Genomic DNA, 12457 nt, shown 5'->3' with positions numbered 1-12457 from the left:
CCATCGTATCTCATGATGAGGTAGACCAGGAGTCCGAATCTGAAAATGATTCCTAATCATTGTCGTCGTCGTTGTTTTCTGGGCCAGTGTCAGCCACTTCATCGGTGCCGTCTCCCTCCAAGGCATAACCCGGGGTGCGCTCGACCAGGCCACGGTAGTAGGCGACCAGCACCTCCGGGTTGGGCACAATCCTCCAGTCGACGCGGTAGAGGAACTCGAGCTCCAGCATCTTCAACTCGGCAAGACGCACGCCGCCGACACGAGCATAGGTGGTGTTGTTCCAAAACGAGTCGGAGAGGCCTTTGGCGGCGACGGTGGCGGCAGTGATGAGAAAGCGGTGGACAGTGAGGGTATTGATTGTAAACTCTGGATAGAGCGCGCAGAGTCGATCAATGTAGTAGACCATGGAAAGCAGCAGCGGCGGTATAAGAGTTGCGTGCTTCGCCAATCTATGCAAATAGTCACGGACTGATATTCCCGGCGCAGCCCTGCAGGTACCGAAAAAAAAATTGGGTTAGCTCCGTATACCGGCGTTGCGAGTTGCTGGGGGATGCATATACCTCGAATGAAATCGCGTAAGGCCACCACTGGTAGTACGAATGGCGTCGTTGGTAGCAATGAGCTCGTTGAGCATGTGAGCAATAAGCTCGACCATGTCGTCTACGGGACAGAACTCGTAACGGATGGGCAGGACCTTGGGTGGCTGCTCATCTGGACGGGCACGTTTTGCGGGCTGTGTGGAGTCACCGTCGGCGGCTTCGGCGTGGGCCATGGTGGCATGGCTCTGGAATTCGTCACCGCGTCTCTTGGAAGGGGATGCGTCTGCAACAGCACTGCCGTTGGACGTTGCATTGGACAGGGAACGTTGCGAGGCTGCAGGTGCGTCGGTGTGCTGCTTGGCACCGCTGGTAGCCGAAGTTTGGTCTGCCGCCACAGGTTGGTGGTGCTGCTTGCAGGTTGCATGCTTGGCATCCGTCTTTTCTGTGGCAGGCATGGCAGTAGAGGCTGGCCCAACAGCAACGTTGGGCACAATCATTGTAGCGATGGATCGCGCTCGGTTTCGGCTTTGCGGGGAGGCTGGCAGGCGCGGACTCGAGGTCAGGGCAGCGGTGGTGGACGCTGAGCGTGCGGGTGTCGCCGTGGGTGCGGATATGGGCACGGCAGATCGAGGCGAGAGGGGAGGCGGTGACTGGGCGGGCGCATAGCGAAAGGCCGTGGGCGAGCTGTTTGCTGCAGGAGGGGTCAGGACGGGAGAAGGCCTCAGCATGGCTTCCGGCGCATCGTCGACGGGACCATGGGATGACGGGTGGCGTTGGTGTGCGAACGGGAGAGGATTGGCGTGGGCGGCGGGTTATCGTGGCGAAGGACTTTGAGGAGCCAGCATGGGATGAGGCTAGGGATTTGTAGGCCTGGTTTCAAAATAGGAAGGAAAGAGTTGTTCTGTGCCAGGTTGCAAAGGGTGCCGCAAAACTTTTCCAGACGGGCTTTGGTAACGCTGGATCGTTAGCCGCGCCAATGTCGCAAATGCAGAGCGAGCGCGGCAACGACTGGACTGGTGCAGGGTTGTAAGAGACTGGTTGAAGCGTAGTCGAGCAGGTATCAAAGCCAAATAACGCGAAAACAGAGGCGCAAGCGCAGGGCGACGGGTAGTTGGCGTAGTAGCAGAGAGATGAAAATATCAATTGAGTTGCTGGGCAAATTTGTGTTTGCAAGTGGTGGATGTGGCTGTGGTTGTGGTGGTGGTACAAAAGTTGGGATGCGTATTAGTCTGGCAGCTAAAATGGGTGTGGATGGCCCTGTGACGGCCCCTTGGCGCGGTAAAAAGAGTCCGGGCAGGTGTGGAATGTGACTTGACCGGGGGGGAGGAGGAGGAGGGGGGAAAGGAGGGATGCTCCGGCCCCGGCAGCGACAGAGAGAGAGCGAGAGATATGGGTAGATCAGGGCTAAAAAATCAAAATAGGCAATACAATAAAATAAAGATGTGGTTCAAGAACCAAATACAATACAGGCAAAGGAGAGAATATTGATCAGGCCATCTGATCTCGATGGAAAAAATCAATGCAAGATGGAGGCAAGCATGGACAAAGGACGGAGTAATAAGTATCCGTACTTGGGGTTTGTCTGAAGCAGAAGGGCAGGAGAAAAGCAAACAAGGAAAGCGGCGAAAATCAGAGCGACTCAATTGGGCGAAATAACCAACCTGGTAGTTGCGCCACAGTTGAGGCAGTTTTTCTTGGCTTGCAACTGGCAGGACCGGCAACTGGGTACCCGAGTACTTGATGGCCTGCTGATACCCAACGCCTACCAGTAAGTACCGCCCAGCACCTCACAGCGCCGCTAGCGTGATGCCCTCGACACCGAAAATGGCATCTCCCGCACAGGCTGCACAGGCGATGCAGTACCGCACGTGGCGACGGACGGGGGAGGGGGGCGGCTTGGGCAACTGGCAGTCTGGCACCTTTGAGCCGCTGCAACATGGGGAATTGGCCAACTTGCTGCTGATAGTATAGTACTCAGTAAGCTAACAACTTACTTACCAACTTTGTATGTACTTAAACTTGCTGACAGTAACCCTGATAGACTGGCGAGGTACCTAGGTACCTTCGGGTAGCCATCTCCATCTCTGCTTACCTATATTTCTCTCGCCATCATCACATTCTTGCACCTCAAGCAAGCAAGCAGTGACCATGTGTCCCGCGCCAGACATCCATCTCCCTTGACCCCTCTCGAACCAGTTCGCATTACACCGTGGACCCTAATAAACTAGTAATCCATGGGGACCCAAGACACAGAACAAGCTTTGTCTCTACCCCGCGACCCAACCTTTTTTTGTATTTTCTTTTTTTTTCTCTCTTTTTTTTTCGCCAGTGACATGACGAGACCGCGCCCACGTGCTACATCGACTCGCCAGCAGACCATCCAACGCACAGTAAAAAAAAGTTTCAAAAAGCTCAAATCAAATCAAATCAATCGAACGCGGCCCCAGACCCAAAAACTCCCCATATCGGTCCGCGCCAAGAGAGGGAGGGGGTTCCTGCTCCGGCGATGGATTAGCGTTGTCCTGTTCCCGTCATCGTGATGAATCTGGTCGTCTAACAATCGCGTTGATGGAGCCATCCCCCCCCTTCCCCTTCCCGCCGGCCGCCCTCTCCCAGAATAGTCGAAAGATTAGTCAAGCAGAAAAGAGAGGACCCTGTACATTGAAAAAAGAAAAAAGAAAAAAGAAAAAAGAAAAGTGAATAAAAAGAGATCATCATCGCTTGTTGAACTCGCCGACAAAAAACTCAAATCGAGTCCCACGTACTTGATTCGTTGCTACATACCGGCTGCTCTAACCAAGTCATTCTACTTTTACTCTCGGTCTCCAAATAGGAAGCCCCTCCGTCCCCTCCTCACTGCCAGAAGTCCGACCGCGACGCCGTCGTCGCGCACGTCTGGGGCACCGTGTAGCTGTGGTTTGGGTCCCTCTCCCACGTCACCGCCCCGTCTGCCTGCACGTTGACAAACTTGTACTCGATGGCCTTGCCCGCCGGCAGCCTCACCGTCACCTTCCACACGTGATTGTCCGCCGTGTACTCGCTCGCCTCCATCGTCACCGCCTTGCCCGTGTCCCAGTTGCCCAGCTCCTCCGTGTTGCCCGCAAGTTTGATCGTCTGCCCAAACTGCGTCGTCACCGTCTCGCGGAACGTCACGTCCACCGAAGCGGCCGGCGTGCACGTTGGCTGCGCCGGCGTCGTCGACGTCGGCGGCGGCACGCCCGTCTTGGGCGTCTGGTTCGCGGGGAACGACGTCGCCGTCGCCGACGTGTAAGTGCCCTGCACGGTGTGGCCCGAGCAGCTTCCCGGCACCTCGCCGGCGCCGCTGCTGGCCCACGAGGGTGGGATGATGCCCGCGCGGCGGTCAATGGCTGTCAGCAGCGAGGCATAAGACCATGTCAGGTCGCGGGCAGACAGCGGAGCACCATTATTCTTATCAAACTGCTCCGCCAAAGAGCCGCTGGATGGCGTGTACTTGGCAACAATGGCCACAAAGTCATCCGCATACGCGGCGGCGCCCTGCACGATGCTCTTGAATGTGCTGGAATCGCCAGAGTATGTGCCTGCCGAGATGTTGGGCACGAAGTCATTAAAAAACGCCTGTGAGGTGCTCGTCACTGTAACAGAGCCCTGCTGGTTCCAGATGTGTACAGCATCGTAAAGCTGTTCTGCCGCCGCCATGGTCGCAAGATACCACGGGTTGCCATTGTAGTACACATCTTCCGAGTATCTGCCAATGGCGACTGCCTTGCCCTCGGAAATGCCCTTATTAATGTTGTAGAATCTAAAAGAGTCGACAACAGCCTTGTGGTTGGAAAGGGCCTTGTCGCTGCAAGGCTGAAAGGTGCTAGCGTCGCATCCAAGCGCCGCGTCAAAGTTGTGAATCGACGTCAAGATCGAGTTGACGTCTTTTCCTGTGCGGCCGTTGTTTTGGTTGACTAACCGCTTGTTAATAGCCGGTATATACTTGATTCTGCTTCTTTCGACTTACTGTTGGAGTTGATATATCCACCAGAGGGGACCCAAAATGTCTGCTGGAAGCAAAGAATCTGCGGTGCGACTTGCCCATACACTGAGCCGTCCTCTCCAAGCTTGGCAGCCAGGGTGCTGCCCTCGACCAGGGACCGGTGCTGGCTTGCGACGGTGAAGAATGAGCTACCGTTGACCTCTTCCCATAAGTCGAAGCCAGTCTGATTCCAGTACTGCGCCACGTAGTTGAGGTCGTTTTGGATCACGGGCCACACGATTTGCTTCGCTGTGTCCGCGTAGCCGTTATCAATCAGCCAGTTAGAGTACGAGATCATCGCGATAGCGCGCAAGGGAGGTCCATCTCGCTGAGGACGGCCCCACGGGCCAGTAAAGGCTGAGAAATCAACTTGAAACTTGGGTTCGGCCAGGCCTGCGCCATCCGCCAACGACCCCGATGGGTTCGAGACGCCTTGCAGCTTCGCCTGGGCGGCAATGTAATCTTGAATGAGCTTCTGCAGGTTCACATCGTATGAGTGGGTAAACCGATCGACGATGCACTTGAACACCAGGGCACTGTCTCTTGTCCACGTGTACCAATCTACAAATGTTAGCAACTGGTTCGCCTCACATGTGGGAGGCTTCATACAGTCTGGATTGCTAGTGCTAGGTGACGCCACGACAGCACCGGCTGCCGCGGAGTGAGCTTCGCAGCCATCCGATCCGATATTGCAAAGAAGCTTCTGGAGCGCGATGGGGCCCTCAGATGATATATAGCTGTTGACATCGCGCCGCTGAAGATGCTGGGCGCTAAGGCTGGGTAGGCCCAGAACCTTTTGGGCTGCTATAGTGCCGAGCAACAGGACGCTGCTGAAACAATGCATGATGGGTTGCGTGTAGTGGGCGGAGGAATGATTCCAGAATGACAATAGTCCGCCTTCGTCCATCATGATGACGGAGAGCCCGTGCGATTATATAGCAAACTCAAAGACTTGACCAAGTCGCGGTTGGAGATCGAGGTGGGTACGACTCGCTCGATTCCCCGTGGGGGCAGCTGGTGTGGCAGCGGCGAACGGCCCGACTTGGGGCCTGCGCAGCGTCGCAATGGAGGCGCAAAAGGCGGCATAGAACTTGCCATATGTCACGCGAGAGAGGGGAGGACAGGTCGGAGCACCGTCCCATCATGGAAGGTCAAGAAGGAGTGGATTGTTTCCCTGGAGAGGGACCGGGGAGGGGCATTTCTTACTGCGTGGGCAGCTCAGCTGGGCTTGGAAGCAACCACAAAACCCACCAAGAAAACAACAGTTGCAGACTCGGCATAACAGAGCTTGTCTGGGGAAATAGAGCTACCGGGTGTTGGGGGTCGGCAACTGCATGCAGATCCGCAGTGCAGCTTGCAATTATCCCGGACCGACATATGCAGGAGGTTGCAGTCCAAGTGGCGGCGCCGACAACACTAGTTCAGGTCCACAGGCGAACGTAATCCGGCCCCGAGAAGGCCATGAATGGCATCACAGGCCGGCTGAAAAGCTGACCAGCCGTATGCAAGGCCTCTCTCTAATGCCGGCAGTGGCCGTGTCCCCGATTAATCGGTCCGTCTGCGCGAACGGAGCCGAGTGTTTCCACAGAACAAGCCATCTACAAGAAGATATTGCGAAGCCGAGGGATACCACGGAGCGAAGTGTTTGCCATGGCAGCAGAACAGCAAGCAGGTTTGCACAATGGACAAACCATACTCGCTGGTGGCGGGTCACACATGCTATAGAAAATGGGATATAGGTGTTTTGGACCAGGGTATGCCAGTAGAGAAATCCTGGCTCACCTGAACTTTTGGCAACATACTCAGTCACACTGCCTGAGTAGTGTTCGAGGTTCCGGGTACTCCGAATCTACGAATAAGCACCGGGACATGTTTACAGTGCCACTTGACATCGCTGGACGTGTGGCCGGGACACGCCAATGTTTTATGTGTCTGCTCAGATCGGGTGTCGTTCACTTCACACAGCGACAACTAGTGGGATCGAGGACTTTTCAGGCAGCAGTCCCTACAAACCAGTGTTTCCACGTCCAGTTGGCCAATCGTTCGTTCGAGTAAAAATGTCAGACGTATGGTTTTCCTCAACCGCATAGGTCAACGACCTAGGAAAAAAGGTTTAGAATATATCGCCTCTGGGAGCATGGCCGTGATCACCACATCAGCCGCCACAAGGACGACGAGCGGTGCGACCAAGCCCCCGATCATTCTGGGACCTGTCGATAGGAAATTGACATCATAACAAGTTGATGGCTCCATGAGTTATCGAGCTGCACAGACATCAACTCCACACGAAGCAGAGGACGTCTGGCACAGATCCGGTGAAGTAGTAAAAAGGAAGAAAGAAGAAGCAGAACTTTTGGCGGGCCTTTATGGGTGCGTTGGAAAATTGAGGGTCCATCACGTGCTGCTCCGGAAGAGGCGCGGCTAAACTTTTTCGAGCCAGCTTCACTAGCAAAGAGTACCTGGGCACCATGGCGGCGACTTACAAGGCAGCAGCGCCAAAAAGACATACATACTCCTCATACTCCTCCAAGTTTAGAGGTGTACATCACCAGCCCTAGCCAAGATGGACGCCGCGACGATAGCAGAGACGAACCGCATACGAGTGTCGCTGGGCATGAAGCCGCTGCCCGTCCCTGGAGCGGATGCGCCCAGCGACTCAGAATCCGAACCGGAGGAGGAGCGCGGTAGCACGCTCGAGACCCGTGAGGCCGAGGGTGGCGACAATTATAAAAAATATCTTGATGGTGAGGCAAACAAGCGTCGGCGCGAGCAAAAGGCGGCCGCTGCCAGAAGGGCGCGCGAGTTAGCCCAGCGCAACTTGGTACTGGAGGGCAAGGGTCTAGGCGAGGCCGAAGGCGACGACCCTGCCGACGCGCGCGCATGGCTTACGGGCCAGAAGAAGCGCCAAAAGAAGATTGACAAGGCTCGCAAGCTTGAAGAGGAATTGGCTGCCGCCGAGGCGGCGGCAGCGGCGGCAGTGCAGTACACCTCCAAGGACCTGGCTGGCATCAAGGTTGGCCACGACATGTCTGCGTTCCTCGACGGCGATGAGCAGATTCTTACGTTGAAGGACTCGGCGATCGATGCAAACGATGAGGACGACGAACTAGAAAACATCGCCGTCCGTGAACAGGAGAGTCTGAACGACAAGCTGGATCTGTTGAAAAAGCGCCCAGGCTATAACCCCATGGATGGAGAGGAAGCTGGTGGAATTCTCGCACAATACGATGAAGAAATCTCCGGGAAGAAGAGAAAGCGTTTCACTCTCGACGAGACGGGCATCAATGCCGAGCTGGCAGATATTCTCAGTGAGCCGGCCGAAAAGAAGAATCAACAGAGCGTCTCCCTAGACGATGTCGTTGGTAGGTGTTGTCGTCTGCGTGTTGAGAGGTAAAGCACTAACGGATCAAATAGGCGACGGTGCACAGCCATCCTCCGACTACATAGACGCATCAGAAATCAAAATAAAGAAGCCAAAAAAGAAGAAATCCAAGCAAACAAGACAAAAACGACAGGACGAAGACGACATCTTCCCACTAGAACCTGTTCAGGAAATCAATGATGAAATGGACGTGGATAGCAAGGATACAGTCAGCAAAAAATCAAAGACAGTATCCAACACCTTTATCGACGACGATGACCTGCAAGCGTCACTAGCCACACAAAGAAGGAACGCGCTCAAGAAACGCAAGAAAAGTCGCCCGGAGGATCTGGCCAAGATGTTGAAAGAACAAGGGAATGAAGAAGATGCCCTCGAAACTCAGCAAGATGGCGGTCTCGTCATTGGGGCTGTCTCCGAATTTGTCTCGGGTCTGAGCGTTCCAGAAGAAGAAGTCCGCAGATCAAAGCGGAGTCCCTCGCCAAAAAAAATACTCAAGACCGAAGAAAATGGCGAGGATCACATCATGGAGGATTTGGAAGAGGCGCAAATTCACGAGACAGAAGAGGAAGTGCCCCCGCAGCAAGATCAAGCAGAGGACGAAGAGAAGATGGTCGGTAGCGGCATGGGTGCAGCCTTGTCGCTGCTACGAGAACGCGGCCTCGTCGAAGAGTCCAAGGGCGACGAGGAGTACGCCGCTTTCAAGCACCGGCAAGAATTCCTCGCCAAGAAGAAGCAGCTCGAGGACGAGCTCGACGAGGAGACGCGCAGACAGCGCGAACGCGACCGCGCCAGCGGCAAGCTCGATCGCATGTCGGTCCGCGAGCGCGAGGAGTACGCGCGGCAGCAGAACCAGTGGCGCGACCAGCAGCAGTCGCGGCGCGTGGCGGAGCTCTTCGAGGCCAACTACAAGCCCAAGGTGGAACTCAAGTACCGCGACGAGCACGGCCGCGACCTCGGCACCAAGGACGCCTTCAAGCACCTCAGCCACCACTTCCACGGCAAGGACAGCGGCAACATGAAGAAGCAGAAGCTGCTCAAGAAGATTGAGGACGACCGCCGCCGCGAGGCCCAGAGCATGTTTGACGCCAGCCAGAGCGCTGGCATGAGCCGCGCGACCGCGCAGCAACTCAAGAAGCGCAAGGAGGCGGGTGTCCGCCTGGGGTAAGGCGAAAGAGGCGAGCTGGAAGAAGGACCAAAAGCATGCTGTCGAAGACGCAAGGGAAAGGTGCGCGTGCGTTCGCGCCGCAGTGGAACAGACGAGGCACAACAAGAACAAGGTGCTAATTCCTGTGTATTTTGGTCTATTATTGTACTTTAACAAATGACGGCTCTGGTTTCTTTGCTGACGCTGTGCCATGAGCTTTAGATACCCACCATATCATAGGTCCTTCGTCACGATTCATTTCCACGATCTTGTGCCTCAACCTGCATCTACATGACTCAAAAAAAGGAACATCTTTTTTTTCTCTTCCTTTTCCCTTATTTTGCCTTGCGTCTTTGTTTTTGTGTTTACTTATCTTGGTTTTAGTCGATACAACAGTTTACATGGGCTCACACCCAATACCTGCGCTTCTGCCACTCGAGCTCCTTGCCTACACGCTCCATTTAGCAAGTTTGTTTTCTCTCATCGCTCGCGAAAGAAGAGAAAAAAGCAAGCGGTGGGTAATTACACTTACGACGCGAAACCCGAAAATGCGCCTCCGACTGCTCGCCAGCCACGGATCGAGACTCGGGCCGGAGGAGTAGCTGCCGGCTCACGTCGGTGGTCGTGGGGTACCGCGCCAGCTGCCGGCGAAGGTCCCCCGGCGCTGCGTCGCCAGCGCTGTCGCCGAGCAGCGTGTACTTGCGCGGCAGGATAGGATACGGCGGGTCCTTGTCGTTACCGCTGCTGCTGCTGCTGCTGCTGCTGCTGCTGCCACTGCTGCTGCTGCTGCCGTAAGCGAGGACGGTGTTGGTTTGGACGCATGTTGCGGGTCTCTGCGGTTCGAGGAGGATACCGACTCCACGGCCGCGACGAGGCCGGGGCCATCTTGGCCGACCCCGGTCGAGGACTGTCTGGCCTGGCTGATCCGCCGCCGCCGCCGCTGGTGAACCGTCCCTCGCGGAGTCGCTGCTTAGTGTCTGCCTTGTTTGCGGTCAATTGTCCCCCACAAGTGAAACTGGTGAGGATGCTGTTTGCGGCTCTCATTTTGTTTCCCGTGACTGAAGCCTTGGTTTGTAGAAAGCTGCTTCTTGTAAGTGTAATTGTGAGTGTCGGTTTATTGAGGCGTGTTCACACGAGCGCGCTCTACAGCGGCATGACAGTAGACTTATTCGAGGTTGCAAGTACAAACTTCCAAATGGAAGAAGAAATGGAGTTCACCTTCATGGCTTGGAAAGAGTGCAGACGGGAATGTGATTTTTTTCTTCTATATACGGTGAATGGAGCGCATAAGCGGCAACCTGAACTGGTCCAACTTTCGGTCTGCGGGTGTTGCCCTTTCTTTGTGTGGGATACGTGGGTGTGGTGGTACAGCGCGGCTTCCTGCGTGAGGCGGCCCAGCCCAGAGAGATGTTTTAATGGGGGCGAAGAAGGTTACGACCAATGGGAATCCGTAGTAGAAGATTTCTCCTTAATTCAGGTCGTATTCTAGCGTTAAAAAAAGACATTGTCTTACATATATATGTCCTTTCAAGGCGGTGCTCTCTCGACAGCGGTTGCCTTGACTTCTTCGACGGGGTGCTTGTTCAGGCTCTCGTAGAGCTGCAGATAGCTGCCTATTAGAAATGCCCACGAGCCCCTACAGTTTCAAAGTGAGAAGAATAATCAGTGTCTGTACGTGAGCAACGAGAGAGAGAAGATACAGTAGCATAAAAGCTTTGCCAACACCCGAGATGCCATGAAAGATTCTTGGCCTGGGGGGGAGGGGGAAGGGGGAAAGACTTACCAGAATGTGGCCAAGGCGGCCTGGTACTGCGCCCCTGAGCTCCCGTACGCCATGCCCAAGGCGCCGCACAGCGTGAAGCCAAAGGCGCCGATCAGGTTCCAGAACGCAATGTGCCAGCCCAGGAGGCGCGGGGCGGGCTTCCACCAGCGCTCCTGCGTCTCGAGCATGTAGAGCAGACCGCTGGCGATGAAACCGCAGCCGCCGACGACCTGCGGGATCCAGTAGGCGGCGTTGAGGCGCCACTGCGGCGTCAGGCGGCCGGCGACGCCCGGCAGCGCGGTGACGCCGGCGACACCAAAGACGGTGGCGCCGAGGAGCTGCGCCGCGCCGGCGAGGAAGCCCAGCTCGTAGACGTAGCGGTGGCGGAGGTCGTGCCAGGACGGGCGCCACCGCCAGTGCCGCCGCCGCCGCGCCGGGGCGGCGGCGCCGGGGCGGGCGAGCAGGTGGCGCTGCGGCCGGCCGACGAGGTTGCGCCGGTTCTGGTGGTGATGGGTGCAGAGGTGGGTGCTGGCGATGTATGTCGCCGCGGCGGCGGGCTTGCGGTGGTCGGCGGCGGGCAGCAGCGCCTCGACGGCCCAGCCGAAGCAGTCAATGTCGTTGGTGTTGATGGCCTCGAGGATGAGGAGCAGGGAGCCGACCTCGAAGAAGACGATGGCGCCGACAAAGGCCGTGACGCCGCCGCCGTACTCGGCCTCGCCCTGGAACTCTGTCGACGGCCGCACGAGCGGCAGCCACGCGAAAAATCCCTGCGAAAATCAAACGTCTCAGCACACTACCATTGTTCTCCCCCTTTGAACATGTCAGGCGGACAAGTACTTACGTTGACGACCCAGACTACGCTTCCGCAGGTGAATATAAAGGCGACCAGCCATGAGATGTCCCACACGGGGAAATAAGTAAAGGTGCGGACGATGCCTCTCAGCACCTCCCGGGGGTGCGACGACCGGCGCGGCGCGGTGACCTGGCTGTGAGGCCGTCTCTGCACATGCAGCGGATGGCGGCCCTTGCGGTTGTCTCGCGACCGCCACAGGAAGCGAACCCCGTCAAGGTCGTCGTCGGGCTGGAGGAGCTTGGTCGGCAGCGCCGCGGCGGTTGCCTGCTCGTGCCCGGCGGCGTGGGCCTTGACAGCGTCGCCGTGAAAGGACGACATCTCCCTCGGGGGCCGGAGCTGTCCCCGCGTCGGGTTGAGAAAGGAGACGGGTCCCCGGGCATGCTGCAGCGACGGCTCGTGGAGGACGGGCGGCGCGGGGGAGCGCGAGTCCCTCCCGCGAGGCCTCATTGCGGCGCGGAGTGGCAGTGCGCAGCGACGGGGCGGCGCTGCTCCGGCGGGCTACAGGTTTTTCGGCAGGCTGGGCTCGCGCTCCTGCGGTGCCGCTCCGTATGCCAGTTTCCCGGGCGCGCTTCTTTGCAGTATGGAGGAGTTCATGAGATTTGAGGGCCAGGCCGAGGTCCCAAGTTCAGCTGTTGGGCGGGTAGTCGGCGGGCGGTTAGACCTGCCACTAGTCTACGTGCGGAGGCGGGGGTCGGCGAGCTGTGTAAATTAGAGGACCAGGAGAAACGTTTTCGCTTAAAGTGCTTCTGTGGCTCGTAATTGTAGCCTCAGAAT

General features: G+C 56.7%; 4 protein-coding genes across 4 annotated transcripts; 1 reads left to right on the top strand and 3 right to left on the bottom strand.

The window, feature by feature from the left end:
• Positions 1-52: 52 nt before the first annotated feature.
• V2A60_008882 (cyclin-domain-containing protein) lies at positions 53-1267 on the bottom strand (the record flags this gene model as incomplete). Its single annotated transcript, XM_083260152.1, has 2 exons — positions 53-449; positions 561-1267. The coding sequence occupies 2 exons, from the start codon at positions 1265-1267 to the stop codon at positions 53-55; spliced, it is 1104 nt and encodes a 367-aa protein (XP_083116278.1).
• A 2125-nt stretch (positions 1268-3392) lies between these two features.
• V2A60_008881 (glucoamylase) lies at positions 3393-5386 on the bottom strand (the record flags this gene model as incomplete). Its single annotated transcript, XM_083260151.1, has 3 exons — positions 3393-4474; positions 4528-5103; positions 5152-5386. 3 exons carry the CDS (start codon positions 5384-5386, stop codon positions 3393-3395), a joined length of 1893 nt encoding a protein of 630 aa, XP_083116277.1.
• A 1719-nt stretch (positions 5387-7105) lies between these two features.
• On the top strand, positions 7106-9089 carry V2A60_008880 (U4/U6-U5 snRNP complex subunit SNU66; the record flags this gene model as incomplete). The annotated part of the gene is made up of 2 exons (XM_083260150.1): positions 7106-7904; positions 7957-9089. The coding sequence occupies 2 exons, from the start codon at positions 7106-7108 to the stop codon at positions 9087-9089; spliced, it is 1932 nt and encodes a 643-aa protein (XP_083116276.1).
• Positions 9090-9475: 386 nt separating this feature from the next.
• Positions 9476-12130, bottom strand: V2A60_008879 (uncharacterized protein; the record flags this gene model as incomplete). The annotated part of the gene is made up of 4 exons (XM_083260149.1): positions 9476-9516; positions 9601-10049; positions 10852-11597; positions 11672-12130. The coding sequence occupies 4 exons, from the start codon at positions 12128-12130 to the stop codon at positions 9476-9478; spliced, it is 1695 nt and encodes a 564-aa protein (XP_083116275.1).
• Between the last annotated feature and the right edge of the window lie 327 nt (positions 12131-12457).

This window comes from Cordyceps javanica, chromosome 6 (assembly GCF_051103115.1).
Source record: "Cordyceps javanica chromosome 6, complete sequence".
NCBI classification, from domain to species: domain Eukaryota; kingdom Fungi; phylum Ascomycota; class Sordariomycetes; order Hypocreales; family Cordycipitaceae; genus Cordyceps; species Cordyceps javanica.
The sequence above is the reverse complement of the archived record's forward strand: the minus strand, read 5'-3'. Positions and strand labels throughout refer to the sequence as shown.